Source organism: Dermacentor albipictus, chromosome 1, assembly GCF_038994185.2.
Source record: "Dermacentor albipictus isolate Rhodes 1998 colony chromosome 1, USDA_Dalb.pri_finalv2, whole genome shotgun sequence".
Taxonomy (NCBI): domain Eukaryota; kingdom Metazoa; phylum Arthropoda; class Arachnida; order Ixodida; family Ixodidae; genus Dermacentor; species Dermacentor albipictus.
In genome coordinates, this window is record NC_091821.1 from 306976425 (window position 1) to 306994875 (window position 18451).

The 18451-nt window shown below is 48.2% G+C and overlaps 1 protein-coding gene across 3 annotated transcripts in view; it reads right to left on the bottom strand.

Moving 5' to 3' along the window:
- LOC135907240 (band 4.1-like protein 4) overlaps positions 1-10238 on the bottom strand; it is a 196252-nt gene extending 186014 nt beyond the window's left edge. The window contains exons 1-2 of one of the 3 annotated variants that reach the window (XM_065438918.2): positions 10053-10238; positions 9626-9970 (exon numbers count right to left, since the gene is read on the bottom strand). In XM_065438918.2, the coding sequence (XP_065294990.1) occupies positions 9626-9712 (87 nt within the window). In that variant the 5' untranslated portion in view covers positions 9713-9970; positions 10053-10238. Of the gene's footprint in view, positions 1-9625 lie in introns of all 3 variants that reach the window. The other 2 variants (XM_065438920.2, XM_065438919.2) reach the window with 2 other exon arrangements.
- Positions 10239-18451: the final 8213 nt, after the last annotated feature.

The following is an 18451-nucleotide window of genomic DNA, read 5'->3' on the forward strand; positions in this document are numbered from 1 at the left end:
CGTCTTATAAAACTCCTTGGGTTGCCGCTTTAAAAAGTCTGTATCTGGTTCCCTTGAGCTGTTTTTTCGTTTGCCCCAAAATGTAGAAGTCGCAAGGTGACAGGTCTGAGCTGTATGGCGGATGTTGCAGCGTTTCCCACTTGAACTTTGCCAGTTTTGTATTAACCACATAAGCGACGTGGGGACAGGCATTGTCGTGGAACAAGATGACCCGATTCGTCAATTTTCTACGTTGTTCGTTCTTGATTGCGACATGCTGCCGTTCTGGCGTTTCGGAAACAATTGATAGCCTCTCAAGATTTAGCAAATTCTATCAGTAATGGACCCTGTCGATCGAGAAAAAAAAGTCAACAACACCTTTCCAGCGGAAATGATGGCCTTTACGTTTTTTGGGCGTGGTAAATTCGAATGTTTCCACTGTAAGCTTTGCCGTCGTGTTTTAGGCTCGTAGTAGTGGCACCAAGGTTCGTCCCCGATCACAGTTGCAAACAAGAAGTCGTCATGCTCATTGTGATACCCGATCAGATGAGTCAAGGCAGCGCGAAACTTCTCCGTCTTCTCGCGATGGATAAAAATCTTGGGGATCCATTGCGCACCAAAGAGCCGATAACCGAGAAGCTCATGAATTATGGCGTGAACCGAACCGTGACTGATGTTCAGACGGTCTGCCAGTTCATCGATGCTTATCCTCCGTTCTTGTTTCAGCAGCTCATGAACCTTTGAAATTGTGTGGGGGGTGATTGCACGATGGTTTTGGCCCGGTCTTGGAATGTCTTTGCAACGTTGACTGCCAACGCTTCACAGTGGTCAATGAAATGCAGTGTTCAACGTACACGGCAGTCATATGGTGATTAATTTCTGTTTTGGAAACACCTTCAGCTGTCAAAAACTTCGCGACACCGAGCTGTTCAGCTTTTGAAGTGTCCATTATGTGACGCAACCATATTCGACCCAGTGTATGAAAGCATTAAAGGACACTTATCTTCACACCTGCGTGTCACTTTTGTAAATGAGACATGCCGTTCTCCTACGCGCATGCCTCGCAGATAATGAACCGAACCATTATTGCGCGGTTAGGGTAGGCTCACTTTCATTTGACTCGCCCTCGTACATTAGAAATGCAAAGATACAATGGGATATGCAAATGCGAAAATACGGCTTGATAAAGGACAAAAAAGTGTCACTGGAAACAAAGTTCACTGCATGTATACACAAAACCTCGCAACAAGATATTTAAGTATACGTATAAGTCTCCAATGAGTATATGTATGTAAGAAGAAGTAACTGTATATAATGCGTCAAACAAGGCAAATAAACATGTTGCACAATCATAGATTCACAGAATCCTAGATTCCGCCCCCATTCCATCCACTCCCCCCTATGTATTGCGCGCGACGGAAGGCGGCGCGCTTGCTCCCCGCTTTTCTCCTTTGCGCACACAAGACTGAGCCACCATCGTCGGCTCACCAATTCCACCTCCCCTCCTACGCTTTCACTCGCACATACAGCATGCAGCGCGTGGTCACGATGTTATCACCCTTGGACTTTATACGAAACATGAGGGCGATGGCAGGAATGCGCCTGCAGTGTCCATATAATTGCTTTCGCAATAATACAATAAACGTATCCGGCAACTGAAGCGTCCCGTCGCCTATTACTTTCCGCAAAAGAAATATCAAAATCGAACTTTCACCATGCGACAATTCGCTGCGCCGCAACAATGTATTTTTTTTTTCTGTGAGGCGGAGGCACCGAAATGAGAAAAAAAAACGCATAGGAAAGTATGTTGGCCAGAATCTAATGCCTCCTTCGGGCACCTAATGGGGCTACGGAAGGAATACCGAAGAAAACATGAGACGCTTGGTCCACTTAGAACCATACGCACACTGCTCAGTATCCTACAGCGGCGAAACAGGACTTTCCGGAAAGGTTCCGCTCAAGGAATGCGGTGCAATCCTTCGAGTCCCCACAGTGATGGCGGCGAGCGACCATTGTTTTTTTCTCTGGTCTGCTAGGCAGAAAGCGTCCAAAACTCTGTCCGGTGAAAATCCACTCGGCCAGAGCAAACCGAACGCGCACCGAAGTGCATCGCACGGTGGTCGGGGCCATACGAGAAAAACGTATGCGCTCTGGCTGGCTCTGGCAGCCCGCGGGTAGGGTAGCGAGAACAAAAAAAAATTGAAGAGGCTCAATCTGTCCTCGCGAATAAAAGTCAAAGTAGTAAAAATAAGTAAGAACGTAGTTACTTTGACTGGCTTTAGTGTCTTGACATGGATGTTCTGGCGTAGGTTAAAAAAAATGTTGATATTTTTTTATGTGACATGACGGCACAAATGAACCACCCCAACGCTTCGTCTCATTGGACCTCGCTGCCTGCTTTGTCAACTCGTCTGCTAGTGTGTTGATTTGGCTTCTCTCGTTGTATGTTCCGATGTAAGACTTTAGAAAAGTCAATATAGACCTTTGGCGTCAAAGGTTTATAACAACATTAAACCCACAAAGTTCCGCAATTGAAAATCTAAAGCACAACTTTGGAAATGTCAATGCACCTTTCACATCAAGAGCTTATGAGATTTATACCCATAAAGTTTCGCAATTGATATCCATGCGCTCCATAGATTCCGTGGCCTCAGTGAGATGCCGCGGCGAGCCCGCTCACCATCAAAGCGCCCTTGAAACTTTTTGCTCGGATGGGACTGCTTGGCGTTATGTGACTCCCGGTGTATGGGCGTTGCCACGAAATCCAGCCCGAGTTTGCAATCTTCGCGGTTAAATGTCTTTTCGAGCGTCAAAAAGACATTCTAGACAAAATCCAAAGTGATTTCCGGCGCCGGGGGTCGCTTTGGTCGGCGGTGCATGGACAGCACGAAAAAATTTCGGGGGGGGGGGGGGTCTGAAGCCCCATAAGCCCCCCCCTCCCTGGCTACGCCCCTGTTGTGCACGCCTACCCCCGGGAAGTGCCCGGTGGTGGGCCTGCGCTACCGGGCCCCTCTGTCTTAAAGGGCCCCTCACCAAGTCTGGCCATTTTAAGCTGACAAGCGCAGAGCATGCAATGCGCGCCAACGATCGTGTTTGCAAAGCATTACATCGCTACGCGCCACGGAAAAGTATGAAATTTCAATCCGAACGCCGTTTTCCCTTTCCCACGCGGCGACCGCGCTCCAAGCCGGACGGTGACGTGCTCGCGTCCCTGCGCCTACGTACTCGGGTCCGCAGTGTGACGCCTCTCGTGGTGACACGTGACTTCGAGAATTATTCAAGGCAACATCTGTTATTTGTGTGATCTGTTGCTTTAATTGACGAATTGAAGGTTAGAGAAATAACAAAGTACACAAACGGAATGTCAGCGTGTTTTTTTTTTTCTTTTTAGTTCGCACCGAAGCAAGAGAGATGCACTTCCACTTCATCTGCTTGCTCGCACGGTCGTGCAGTCACGTGCGCAGGTACCTAAACTATGCCATTTTCTACTGCGTTCCAGCGCTTGATCATGCTCTGCGATACGCTTGTTCTGCCTCAGTATTCGAGTAGCACTGAATTATACCGCTAGTCATGTGTCCTTGTACCCAGCGCGCAAAATCGTGCGCTGCACGAAACCAGACAATCACAACAGCTCATGCGCAGCGCCGCAGGGAAAAAAAAAGAAAGCAAGGAGAAAAAAAAATGAAGGCGGAGCCCGTGACGTATGCGTCACGCGATCCTCGAGGTCCGGTGTGGGAGAACGTAGGGAAGGAACTTCATTTGCGGAGACTAGACTGGGCCCGTGGAGAGAGTGTCTCTCTATGAAGTGGAGCTCGCCTCCTGAAATCATGGATTCACGGCACTGAAATATTTCTATCTCGGCTATTAATGAGCCGATTTGAAAAAAATTTTGCGGCACAACGCTCCCTAGAAGGCACGTAACAACTTTCAGCGTACAACCAAAATTTGCTATGGGGCCAGGTGAGGGGCTCTTTAAGTCGTGTAGCAAAGAGACATGCACGTTTAGGAAAAGTGGACAGCTCGGAGAAAAACTAGACTAGACTGCAAGAAACACTGAACTAGAAGCGAAGATAACCGGTTGTAGTGTAATGGACGAGAAGGGGAACCGAGGGACGCGATGTATTATTAGTCACTGCCATATAAAGCCTGGAGATAATGAAGAAAATGAATGCATAGAAGAAATTACTTGTAGTTCCTGACTTAAATGTAAGAATGGTAAGCTAAAGTGAAATGGAGGAAAAATCAATTTGCTGAAGGTGGAGTCGAACCCACAACCTACGTATTAGGCGCGCGTTGCAGTACCAACTGTGAGACGGCGACGGCAGTTCCCACATTCACATCCTTGCATATTTACGTATGTGGACAAGATCTAACCCAAGGAGTGTTAACCAGCGTCACACTTCCACCGCAATACCTCGCTTCGCAAATACTTATAAGCGTCAAGAGAGAGAGAAGTCATACGGGAAAGGCAGGGAAGTCAGCCAGCAGGTCAACGTTCTGCAGTTGATATGCGGTCAGCTTGAGCGCTCGAAATCTCCACATCATCTGCGACCCACACTAAGGTCGCAACCGGTGCGAAGCTGGCCGAACACGTGCGCTTAGGGCACGGGAGCATTTCTGCACCCGAAACAAGCTGTATATTCGACAACCGGCCACGAAAGACTGTGTGCTTAATTCGTTATGTGGCTCAAGCACGCTGCCTGTATACTCACGGCCGGTGTCGCGGATGTGGGTCGACATTATATATTCCGCGCTGAAAGCTTCAGCTGCTGAACGTATCCTGCAGGCGATGCAAGCCGACGCGCGTGTCTTTGGCGCCTTCGAGAGATCGTAACGACCGCGCACATGACAAGAACACGCGCCCGCGTGTCTCGCAGGCTTGTTTGCCACACCGCCGGGCCGACGGGCGCATATTGCAGCACTACAATAGCGCACGCAACATTAAACCCGGAGGAGAAGGAACTTGCTGTTGTCTATATACGGACACGGTCGGCCCGCGACTGTCTCTTCACCCAATCCCTACCTCGACATTTGAATCGGTACTAATCGATCACAATGAAAAGCGCAAATGCATATTTCAGTCACCCGTCCGACTTTCTCCGCATGGCTTAGCGAAACACGTGGTGAGAAGGTCAAATGAAGACTCCGTGCGCATAGATAGCAGGAGAGGTCAGGCCCGGTCGGCTATTTCTTCTATGGCTCGCGGCTGTGTTCTTAAGAGAAAACAGACGAGACGACCAGCCAAGGAGCTCGAGACATTCTTTGTCTTTTCGGAGATCAAGTTGCCACGGGTGGTTCGAGACAGACAAAAGCAGGCACCGACTGAAGAGTGACCAGGGGAGTGGCCCTGCAGCCGACGGCGGAGAAGAAAATCACCGTTCTCTGCAACGTCAGCGGCGTTCTGCCGTGCCGGAGCAATCGCAGCGGAGACGCGCGAGTCATGGATGGCCGCCAGCGGGCAAGAAAGAAAAGGAGAGAGAGGAAATAGGGGTGAAAGGCGAGTTCCGTCGGCACTGAGGGACGCCGGCGTTCAAGCTGCGCAGCCAGAACAGCTCAACGAACGAATGTGTAGAAAAAGACCGATAAAAAGACAAAAGCGGCAGAGCCCTGCGTTTTCCAACAGTCGTGGCCTCGGCACACCGAGCCGACGGGAAGGAAGCAGCCACTTTTCTCCTCTTCGAACGTGGAGCCCTTGCTGAAGAAGCGCGCTCACCCCCCGTTACAGCGCTTCACTCCTTATGAAAGTCACTTCATGTGCGCTCAACGTTTCCTATAGCTACGTCGCTGCGCGTGTTGACCCGCGAATCTGGACCACGGCGAGCGTAGCGCGTCTACTTCCCGGGGAAGCATGAACGAACGTCCACTGGCATGCGATCAAGCACTGCGCATAATCGCGCGCGATTTCCGTGCCCGATCGCTCCAGGGCGTGAAAGAAACGTTCTCCCTGAATAACGCTGACGCCACTGAGACGTGACATCGTAATGCCGACCGCTGCCTCAAGTCGACCATGTGCACACACGCTCGCCGTGCATCCCTCGCCGGCGGCCCGGTTCCGCTGGACTGCGCGCATCGTGCTCGGATTGGCCCTAGCCGCGCCGATGGCCCTGCGAGAAATTCGCCACCCTTGGCTGGTTGGCGGCACGGTGCTGGTGGGAAGCGCTGTGGTAGCTCCAGCAGCATTGCCGTGGCATTGTGGCGTGACGCGACTTGTAATTCTCGCGAAGGTGTCCGGAAGACTCGAGGGCAGGAAGCCATATGCCATAGCTGCCCTCTTCGCAATGCGTCTTCTTTGCTCCTGGCATGTCTACTTCGGATGTTTTGTGTTGGAAGGTGATGCCAGGTCCATAGGTGGAGGTTATTTGTGCGGATAGTTATGTATAGTTACCCCTGTGATCGCAAGGGCCTTTCTTGATTCCCTAGCTTGCTTCTTTCTTTCTTTCTTTCTTTCTTTCTTTCTTTCTTTCTTTCTTTCTTTCTTTCTTTCTTTGGCGTTAGGGTTGGGCTGCCTCTTCAAATACGAGGATAATTGCTGTTTTGTGAGAAGCTTTAGTTACCCGTGCTTGTAGAAAGCTACTCGCTGCGTGACAATTTGACAGGGACTTGTGTAAAGCACGTGTAAGGATTTGAGAACTTCTAAGAATGGCGCGCATGGATGTCACCGCGGCGACGAGAGTCAGAGGGACGACTCGCGGGTCACACCCTTGGATAACGTTGAGTGCGGGACGCTTTGCTATCCCATGGATAAATGAGCGAGCACCTTGGCCGATATGATTATCTTTCACAAAGCAGAGACGGCCTCGCATGACGACCGCGCTTGAGCTGTGTATACTGCATTCAGGCTTTGCACGAGAAAACGGAACGCCAGCGATACTCCAGCCTCGCCGCTAGAGACGACGCGCTGCATTTAGACGCACCTTTGTGGATGCGTTGTTCCGTTTGCGGCTGCGCGCGCAGGAGGTTGACTTCGCGCACACTAATATTCCACGGAGCGCCACTGCGAGATGCAAAATAAAGATGTGCTTTGGGGTGAGCAACATAAACTAATTTACCACATCACTCAATTAGTAACATCAATCTCATTTCACACGCCCGAAAGAGTTATCATTTTCATTCGTTTCAGGAAACTTTCACACGACACGTATAAAAGAGAGAGCTGAACTTGCGTCACGAGCTATATGAAGCGACCTATTTCTAACGCGACCGTCTTCGAGGGCTGCAGGGTGAAGGTGGAGCGTTGTAAGGATAAGGAGCTAATCTATAACATTAATGCGATTAGTTTTACTTGGGAACTCAATGCACTTTTCGACATGTCCGTAAGTACCTAACCTCGTTCAAGCCAACTTGGGTCACTACATGAGTATGTCCGACTGGGCGCGTGCCACTTGGTATGGGAACATTGTCGGCCAATCCTCCAGAATCGGCATGTTCCACTGGAGAGGTTAATTTCGAACGCGTTTTTGTTTTAACATTCGCCGAAGTATAATTAATAACAACACCAGTTTTACTTTCTGGTACCATCGGAATACAGCCGCTGACGAACGGAAATTAGGCTTCAGTCACTTTCCTTGACATGACGAGCGCAAATTAACAGACGCGACCATAATGTCGAGCGAAGGCGGCCCAATTTAGTGCCAGTGTAGGGCTAGTCCTTGTTTTGGAAGCACAAAATTCTTCACAGAGTTGCATTTCCTCGCGACCTTGCCACACCGCCACTTTAGGTGAACAATTTGACTATGCAAGGAAATATCCCATGCATGCAGCTTTCGATTTGAGGATCGGTGTATTTACGGTATACAGAAGTCTCTCTCTCTCTCTCTCTCTCTCCGTCTGTCTGTCTGTCTGTCTGTCTGTCTGTCTGTCTGTCTGTCTGTCTGTCTGTCTGTCTGTCTGTCTGTCTGTCTGTCTGTCTGTCTGTCTGTCTTCGGATACGTTACTTCGGAATCGTTTGCGCTTCCGGGCAGGCGGTCTCTGCGCGGCGTATCCACACGAAAGCGCTCGTAGGATGCGCCGTTTCGATTTTATAAGGCCACGTGACTACCACCTTTTCCAAAGCGAAACTTTCGACGTAAGCTGTCAATTTGCACGCATTTATTCGTGAGACGGGGAGGAATAAACATTTGCTTTGAACAACTCTTGCATTGAGTCGTTGTTGTCATCTCTCTCTTCTCTTTGTTCTTATTCGTCTTTTTATTGTGGTCAAAGTGAGCGTGGACAATAAACAGATGTCATCCGTACATGCACAGTAATCAAGCTCGTTATTTCCTTGCATTTGGATAAACATATAAGCGTCAAATACAAGAAGAAACTTGAAGTACTCCCACGTAGATCGCTTTCTGTTAATTATCATTCGTCGGAGCTGCCGGAAAAAAAGATATATGTTAAAGAAGAAGCCAAAGACGAACACGCTTTCTTGGCGCTCCTCGTAAGTTGAGTGAGAGACCTTACTTCGCGTGCGAGGGTTAGCAGTGCGGCACCAAGGCTTGATTTATGGCTCAGCGTATCCTGCATCTGTAATGCCGCTAATGCGTAATTTTCACCTTCGGTGCGGATGGGGGTTGTCGAAGCACAGTGCGAGCACAGGAGGTGATGACTGGAGCGACGCCCTAGTGGCACACGACATGCATAATGGGACGCCGTGAGCTTCGCGTGATTAAAATAGAGGAGGGAAAACCTTGTCCAGAACGCCGAGCCTCCCTGCTTTGTCGCGCTGTCCCTCGTCGATCTCACTGTACGTATTTTGCGCAGTCCCCCTCCGTTCTAAACACGAACCACCAACCAACCCATCATGTTGACGGCAATGCAGCTGCGTACGCTGTATCGAATTGCAGTGCAGCTCCGCGGATTGCAGAACTGCCGCTAAAGGGAAGGGTGCAACACGACTACACATACAGCATGTGCTGTTCTAAAATGTTTGCAGTCTTCAGAAGCTGTCTGTGACAGCTTTTTGCCTGAAGCGGCCACAACATTGTGTAGGAAATCGTAAATTCTTGACATGAGGTACCTGAGCAATAGCTCGAAGAATGTATTTATAGAACTGTTCGATGCAACTACTTGGATATTTTCTATATGCAAAGCAGGCGCCGTCATGCGCCTGTCACAGCGCTGTCAGCGTAATGTGCCGAACACGCATTGGAAAGCTATGCCAGCATTCTGACGTAATACTGCACCCTTCATCACGCACTCAATTTCGGCCAGGCTGCGGACAAACTGGCGGACGCCAGTCCCGCCACATTGTCTAGCCTTTTCGAGACGCTCAGAAGATATCAGTTACTGAAAAATTGCACGTAACGTGAAAACTTGGCCCGGGGATCTCGCAACACACGCATCCTCCGTGTGATCGGTGCCATGCACCGGTACAAAATGCGAAAGAAGTTCATAGTGAGACACGCAAGACGTTATGTTATTTCCCGTACAGAATGAGGTTTGCTAATTACCGCCCGCTACAATTACGGTATTGAGAAAATTAAAACTAGGTTCTTCGCTTTAGAGCGTGCTGATACCAGCAAGAGCAGGGATGCTCCATTTCGAGACGACCTAAAACATCGCGGGCACCATTGCTCGCGGCATGCGACAGGGAAGAAGAGAAAAAGGTAAACACTCGGCGGGGGGAGCGTTGCACGAACGCGTGCGCACGATGAACGCTCACCTGTATCTCCTGTATGAGTTCAGTTTCGTCCAGCAGGACCACCTTGCAATGGAAGGTCTTGGGTTTCTCGCCAAAACAGCACCTCATGGCGAAAGCTCACGGCGGTGTGTGGTCGATCGCCCGCAGAGAACAGGATCTTCGCGCGGCGGTCGTATTGGCACTCCGAGCGAACAGATTCCCCTGGGCTCAGAAGCCCGTCAAGAATGCGGCGTCGCCTCTTCCGAGGACGAGCAGCAGAAATCTCTGGCGCGTGTCAAAATCCAGATTCAAGGCAGCAGCGGCAGTAGAAGCCGCGGAGCCGCTTCTTCCGACATGACTCCACAGTGCTTGCTCCAAGCAGCAGCTCTGAATCCAGGAGGGAGAAAAAAACGAGAACGACCGCGGAGACAATCAACCACTGGCCGGCCTCTGCGAACCTGTTGCACACCTTTCCTGAAGCGGTGCCTCGCTTCTGAGCGGCGGCGTTTGTCGGGAGGGGCAGCAGTCTTCTCCGCGGTCGCCCTTTCCCGCAGTCTCCCCTCTCGTCCACTGCTGTTCTTTTTACCTTTCTTTCAACGGCGCTAGGTACAGAGGATGTAGAAAGCTGCCGTACCTGTCTTCAGAAGCACCGCGCACTGCTCCGTGAATAACGCAAACGTATAGACATACTGTCAGTGTCTGCGCCCCATGAAGCAAGTAAGGTGCAGTAGACAAATAACGTACCTAGCAGATGCTAGGGCGAAGCAGTTTACTAGCGCCACCTAGTATGTTCGAAGCAACTTCTACTTTGTTGCAGCCTCCGAAATTTTAACAGCGCACCACTACAGCAATTTCGGAGGCGACGTATTTTAGTCTCAGAAACAATTTACGTATTCATGTCTCATGTTAATGCCGCCACATGGCAGCACCTGCAATGCCGTATAAACAGCGGTAATTTTGAACATCTCAGAAGCACCACCCATACAGAAAGAACCGCAAATCCTACTGATCATTCTGGAGCCGAATTTTATAAAACAGATTTAGCGGTTCTTCCAATGTGAGTGGTGCTTCTGAAAGTCTAAATGTTAAAGGCTATGCAACAATGTTAGAACAAGATAAAATTGTCATCCGCGAAGCTCCAGATATTTTAAAACTATAAACAAAGGGGAACAACTTTCCCTTTCGTGAACATACCTACGCGGACTTCCGCAGACCTGATTTAACAATGTGCTCACTGCCTTATAGAGTACGTGTTTCGCCTCCCGTGATTTTCGACGTTTGGTGGGAGTGGGACCATCGAACTTCGGTGGGACGAAAAGGAAATTGAACCAAAATTGATGGTGCCACCATTGATGGTCGAACCCATGTCCACTGGTGGGAGTCGAACGCATGACCTTCGGTATTAATTAATAATCAAGATAGAGTTAACCAGTGCACTCGAACCCACGACTTTTGGTGGGAGAGAAGTAATATGAAGTAGCAACTCATTCGAATGAGAATGTCAAGTGTTTCAATGAATACCTCGTGAACACGGAGGCTTTCGCCTTCACGTACCCTCTTTAGCTTTACGCTGAAGTGACAATCAACTTTTTTTTTTCGTATTTGGACTGCATTGGCTTAGTAAATGTTTTCAAAACTTGCCTTACTGGGTCCTTCGTTAATTTGGAGTACGAAGTAGTCCATTTTTACCGACAAATAATTAATTCGACCCTGTAGCATGCAGTCGACGTTGCGGGAACTTCAAAACAGCGTCGCCACCCGTCTTTTCTTTATTTGTTTGCGCGCCTTTATGGATGGATGGATGAATGGATGGATGTTATGAGCGTCCCCTTTGTAATGGGGTGGTTGGTTGCGCCACTAAGCTCTTGCCATTACACTGTCTAATGTCCTACCTAAGTTAAACGATAAAAAAGGAAAAAAAACGCTATGAACTACCACACCCAAATTTTCTGATCCCCTATTGCGAACTGTGCTTTTGTACGTCTCCGTTTTTTGTCGTTTCCCTACCTTTATTCCACCAATCCTCCAATCGCCTCTTACTAATGTCCATTGCGGACATGTTTATTTTTCCAGTGCTCCCGCTGAACCAAAGGGCTTCAAGGATGCCAGTGGTGCCTAAGTCGACCGCTGGGTAGACGTCTTCACATTCTAATAAACATGACCCATAGTTTCCCTAGCTTTACCGCAGCAAGCACATGCTTCTTCCTCCTTCTTATATCTTGCTTTATAGGTGCGTGTTCTAAGGCATCCCGATCTCGCTTCGAAAAGCAGTGATCTCGAGCTTCCCTTTGAGTTATCATAAATTGTTTCTTTCCTGATTTTGTTTTTTCCTCTTAAGTAGTTACTCATGGCAGGTTCCTTTTCCATTGCCGCCACCCATGAGATTATTTCAGCCTCTCTGACTTTCCGCTTGACCTTCTTTGTTGCTGTGTTGCCCACCCTACAGGCCGCATACTTGCTGGTAAGCTTCCTAGTTTTTTTCCTCCCCTGTGAATAAATGTTTTTCCTGTACAGGTACCTGAACACTCTCCCAGCCCATTTACTTTCTTCCATATTTCTCAGCGTATACGTATACGTATACAGTGAAAGCTCGTTAATTCGAACTTCAATAATTCGAATTTATGGATAATTCGAACTGTACGATTTGGTCCGGCCAAGCTCCACAGAAGTCTATGTATAAAGAAGTCCGTTAATTCGAACACGAGAAGGTTCCCTCACGGATAATTCGAACTACGCTCGCCTGGCACACGGCCAGAGAAACGCGCCTACTGCCTACACACAAGGCTGTATTGCCTCCGAAACGTAGAGAACGGCGAGAGAAGGCAAAATCGGAAAAAAATCTAACCGACGCGGGGTCAGCCAGAAGGCAGCGGCGGCTGCCGCCTCTCCGTTCTACGTAACCTCCGAGACTTCTTGCCCGCTGCGAATCTCGGAGGCTTCGCAAATCTTATACAGCTGCTAATGCTGTGCGGAGATGGCACGGCAAGCGCCAAAACACAGCGAATCAAGTACGTCGCAGCTGCGCTTGCAATCAAGAACCAACGAATCAGGGCCTTCGCCACCTTCACATGTTCAGCGTCTTTGTCTCGGCAGTCTTCATCGGTTGTGCACCTCTGTTTTCAGCTTAGGAGGCATCGGCCGTCGCGATTCATTGTGATGGTGTTAAGCCTCGGCTAACGTTCGTTTCATTGGACATCGGTGGTGTGGCACAGTCGGACCCAGAGCTTCGACTCGAAGATGGCGTGTGCCCGCGGCACACGCCATCACTTTTTGACTCGCCAAATTTCTGACATGCCCTACTGCTTCCAAATAGCAGTGTAAAGTTGCTCTCCTTCACTTTCGTTAGTTCGAACTTTCGTTAATTCGAACTGAAGCGGCTTCCCCTTGCGGTTCGAATTAACGAGCTTTTACTGTATACGTACTTCATATACGTATGAAGACACCCCTCTTTCCGCCGGCTACACCCGGGGGGGGGGGGGGGGGAGACAGAATACCTATGGGCCCCGGGTGCCAGACGACCTAGCTACGCCACGGTCTATACGAGTGAATTCTATCTTTCTCCCCCTTACGTTTATAAATTAAATTCATTCTACTTTGCCGCCAACTGTCTGGTATTCGTCTATCTTTTAAAGTTTTTTCCACTGCTTTCACCAGAGCTTCCTTACTTTTTGGTCCCAGTTCATTAATCAGCCTAACGGAAACCTCGTCTAGACCTGTGGCTGTGCGCTTAGGAATTTTGTCTTCCGCTTTCTTCCAGTTTAAATTTGTCAGCACCAGCTCCTTTCCACTCGGGTCTCTTCCATGCTTTTTTCTTCAAACACAACCTCGTCATTGCCTTGGAAAGATTTGGCTGTTACTTTTCGGATGTAATTTATTGCCCCTTCCTTCTAGTCTGTTTTCATCTTCGTCTTGGATATGTTGTATTGTTGTTGACTTCCTGCCTAATAATTTTATGTGGTTCCAAAATATTCTAGGTGTGACCTTCTTTTTTTTCCCCGTATTTCTGACAACCAACGTTCACTTTCTCCTTTTAATTTTGCTTGCACCAGTATTTGAACCATACACTTCTTCTCCCGGTATATTTCCCATTTACTGGTTACTTCATCCTGCGGCAACTGCGCCTTCTTTGCCTGCCTGTGCTCTCGATATGCTTTCTGTCGTTCGGCGATCGCTTCTCGCATCTCCCTGTTCAACCAGCTTTTTGGTTTCCTTCTTCCTTTCCGACGAACATGTTGTTTCTCTTCCCGTATTTCTGTCGTTATCACACTTAGCCTTGACTTACACCTATGACTTGGTATATGACTTATACCAAGCGCCTTCTCGCGGCAAGAGTGGTGTTTTTAGTACTGTAGAAGGTTAAGTTACCAATACAGGTGAAATCATTTCCCTCTTTGGAATGCCTTTAAACATAATTACACGATACGCACGTTTTCGAACACTTCGAAGCCAACACAGTTTTGCTTCGCTCACACTCATACATGTGCATCGCACAATTGTGCACTTTGGCCGTACATATTCGTGCCAACATTCTGATAGTGAGTTTCGCCAGATAAGAAACGCCTAATTGGAACGCCCTCCAGATCCAACAGAGAAACCAGTTCACGAGCCGAACTCCGATGCTCGCAACCCTGGTTTGTCGAAATATTACGTCCTCAAGTGAAAGTGTTTGCTGTAACAGTCAGTCGAAAGCACACTTTCTTTTTCTTTCTCTCTTTCTTTCTTTCTTTCTTTCTTACAGTAGCAAGAGCGAAACTATACATACGTTGGGCGCCTTCTTTAATACGTTTTTCAAGGGACCGCAGGGAAATATAAAAGCCGGTCGGGAACAGGCGATCGAAGTTTTAATCGGAGAATATTAGTTTTATAGTTTGTTGGACTATTCGCGCCCGCACGTTATAGAATCAATCAATCAATCAATCAATCAATCAATCAATCAATCAATCAATCAATCAATGCGTATTGTTCACTCTAGATATTAGTGTAACTAGGCTGCTTTTTGATCGGACTTTTTATGACAGTCATCGGACGTTGAATATGAATTGACGGGTCAGGTCCGCCCGCTATTTCAACAAGTATCACCGTATGCACGGCGACTGAAGCGCGATACTCGGAGCGCATGGCGCGGCCGGCGCCCTGTTCCGGTGATCGCTGCCGCACTGCACCAGGTCCCCAGAGCCCAGCCAGCCCACCGGTGGCGCGAAGAGCTCCGGAAGCCATGCACTGCGAGTATCGCGTTTCAATTAATTGCCGAGCACTGTGCCACGGCCGCTGGATAAGAGCACAGGTTTTTATCGAGCAGCCGTGACTGTACATTCCAGAGCACTGTGTTCCAAATGCCTTCGCTGGTGGTAGCGTGAGAACGGACAACAGTAAATGACAACAGTGATTCGTGACGGACAACAGTAAAATAATTTCCGACCCAACACATCTTGCACCGAGCTATAAATTGATAACGATAATTTGATGAAAAGCGGTCACAGGCAAAAAGCGAAACAATGCACGAGAGACAATGTGACATAGCCAAATTTTCTTTTTCTCAAAGGATGGGTGGGGCTGGGGGGCCATGCCCCGTGCGCCACCTCCCGGTTGCGCCACTGGAGACAATATACTGCCCGTCATGCTGCCCGTCTTTCACTTCTGGACTACGCTGTCCCCCAGCCCCCTGAAATTTTGCTCCCCGCAGGAGAGTGCGCAGCTGTTAGTGCAGCGCGCGCGAGCATCGAGCACCCGATGATGATGACGATGATGGTAAGCTTTCATAATGGGACACGCACACAGAGCAGGATGGGCCAAGAGGGCCAAGAGGCACCTTAATTACCAACTTTAGTCCTCGTTTTCAAGCAGCAATACGAGTTAGCAGTTCGGAAGGCACAAGGTGACCACAGCAGTAGACGTCCCTTGCACGTAGACATCGCATGTCGACCTATTTGCATAATATGAAAGCTCGTTACTGAGCTTGACAATACTAAAAATCCAAACTATTTGCTTCATTCAGCAACCACGAGCCGCCGACTTCGAGTGACTTATTCTTCATTTTAAGCGCTCACAAAGTGTCTTGCAACTATCAATGTTTCACACATAAGCGTGACCAATAAATTTGGCTTTTAGAAAGTTGTAGCACTGCGCAAGACGCTTTGTGAGCGCTTAAAATAAAGAATAAGTCGCTGCTGGAGGGTTCACTGTACCAAGGCAGACATGGACTACTTGAATTACGCGCGTCACCAGCCTGTACAGACTGCTACAGACCAAACAGGCATTCATCATCGTCATCATCATCCTAGTCACGCCCACTGCAGGGCAAAGGCCTCTCCCATACTTCTCCAACTACCCCGGTCATGTACTAATTGTGGCCATGTTGTCCCTGCAAACGTCTTAATGTCATCCGCCCACCTAACTTTCTGCCGCCCCCTGCTACGCTTCCCTTCCCTTGGAATCCAGCCCGTAACCCTTAGTGACCATCGGTTATATTCCCTCCTCATTACATGTCCGGCCCATGCCCATTTCTTTTTCTTGATTTCAACTAAGATGTCGTTTACCCACGTTTGTTGCCTCACCCAATCTGCTCTTTTCTTATCCCTTAACGTTACACCCAACATTCTTCTTTCCATAGCTCGTTGCGTCGTCCTCAACTTAAGTATAACCCTTTTCGTAAGCCTCCAGGTTTCTGCCCCATATGTGAGTACTGGTAACACACAGCTGTTATACACTTTCCTTTTGAGGGATAGTGGCTACCTGCTGTTCATGATTTGAGAATACCTGCCAAACGCACCCCAGCCCATTCTTATTCTTCTGGTTATTTCAGTCTCATGATCCGGATCCGTGGTCACTACCTGCCCTAAGTAGATGTATTCCCTTACCACTTCCAGTGCTTCGCTACCTATCGTAAACTGCTGTTCTCTTCCGAGACTGTTAAACATTACTTTAGTTTTCTGCAGATTATTTTCAGACCCACCCTTTTGCGTTGCCTCTCCAGGTCAGTGAGCATGCATTGCAATTGGTCTCCTGAGTTACTAAGCAAGGCAATATCATCAGCGAATCGCAAGTTGCTAAGGTATTCTCCATCAACTTTTATCCCCCAATTCTTCTCACTCCAGGCCTCTGAATACCTCCTGTAAACATGCTGTGAATAGCATTGGAGAGATCGTATCTCCCTGTCTGACGCCTTTCTTTATAGGGATTTTGTTGCTTTCTTTGTGGAGGACTACGGTGGCTGTGGAGCCGCTATAGATATCTTCCAGTATTTTTACATATGGCTCATCTACACCCTGATTCCGTAATGCCTCCATGACTGCTGAGGTTTTGACTGAATCAAACGCTTTCTCGTAATCAATGAAAGCGATATAGTATAAGGGTTGGTTATATTCTGCACATTTCTCTATCACTTGATTGATAGTGTGAATATGGTCTATTGTTGAGTAGCCTTTACGGAATCCTGCCTGGTCCTTTGGTTGACAGAAGTCTAAGGTGTTCCTGATTCTATTTGCGATTACCTTAGTAAATACTTTGTAGGCAACGGACAGTAAGCTGATTGGTCTATAATTTTTCAAGTCTTTGGCGTCCCCTTTCTTATGGATTAGGATTATGTTAGCGTTCTTCCAAGATTCCGGTATGCTCGAGGTTATGAGGCATTGCGTATACAGGGTGGCCAGTTTCTCTAGAACAATCTGACCACCATCCTTTAACAAATCTGCTGTTACCTGATCGTCCCCAGCTGCCTTCCCCCTTTGCATAACTCCTAAGGCTTTCTTTACTTCTTCTGGCGTTGCCTGTGGGATTTCGAATTCCTCTAGGCTATTCTCTCTTCCACTATCGTCGTGGGTGCCACTGATACTGCATAAATCTCTATAGAACTCCTCAGCCACTTGAACTATCTCATCCATATTAATAACGATATTGCCGGCTTTGTCTCTTAACGCACACATCTGATTCTTGCCTATTCCTAGTTTCTTCTTCACTGTTTTTAGGCTTCCTCCGTTCCTGAGAGCCTGTTCAATTCTATCCATATTATAGTTCCTGATGTCCGCTGTCTTACGCTTGTTGATTAACTTAGAAAGTTCTGCCAGTTCTATTCTAACTGTATAGGGTTAGAGGCTTTCATACATTGGCGTTTCTTGATCAGATCTTTCGTCTACTGCGATAGCTTACTGGTTTCCTGTCTAACGGCGTTACCACCGACTTCTAGTGCGCACTCCTTAATGATGCCCATGAGATTGTCGTTCATTGCATGAACACTAAGGTCCTCTTCCTGAGTTAAAGCCGAATACCTGTTCTGTAGCTTGATCCGGAATTCCTTTAGTTTCCCTCTTACCGCTAACTCATTGATTGGCTTCTTGTGTACCAGTTTCTTCCGTTCCCTCCTCAAGTCTAGGCTAATTCGAGTTCTTACCATCCTATGGTCACTGCAGCGTACCAAGCTTGCCGAGCACGTCTACATCTTGTATGATGCCAGGGTTCGCGCAGAGTGTGAAGTCGATTTCATTTCTAGTCTCACCATTCGGGCTCCTCCACATCCACTTTCGACTAACCCGCTTGCGGAAAAAGGTATTCATTATCCGCATATTATTCTGTTCTGCAAACTCTACTAATAACTCTCCTCTGCAATTCCTAGAGCCTATGCCATATTCCCCCACTGACTTGTCTCCAGCCTGCTTCTTGCCTACCCTGGCATTGAAATCGCCCATCAGTATAGTGTATTTTGTTTTGACTTTACCCATCGCTGATTCCACGTCTTCATAAAAGCTTTTCGACTTCCTGGTCATCATGACTGCATGTAGGGGCATAGACTTGTACCACCTTCAATTTGTACCTCTTATTAAGTTTCACAACGAGACCTGTCACCCTCTCGTTAATGCTATAGAATTCCTGTAT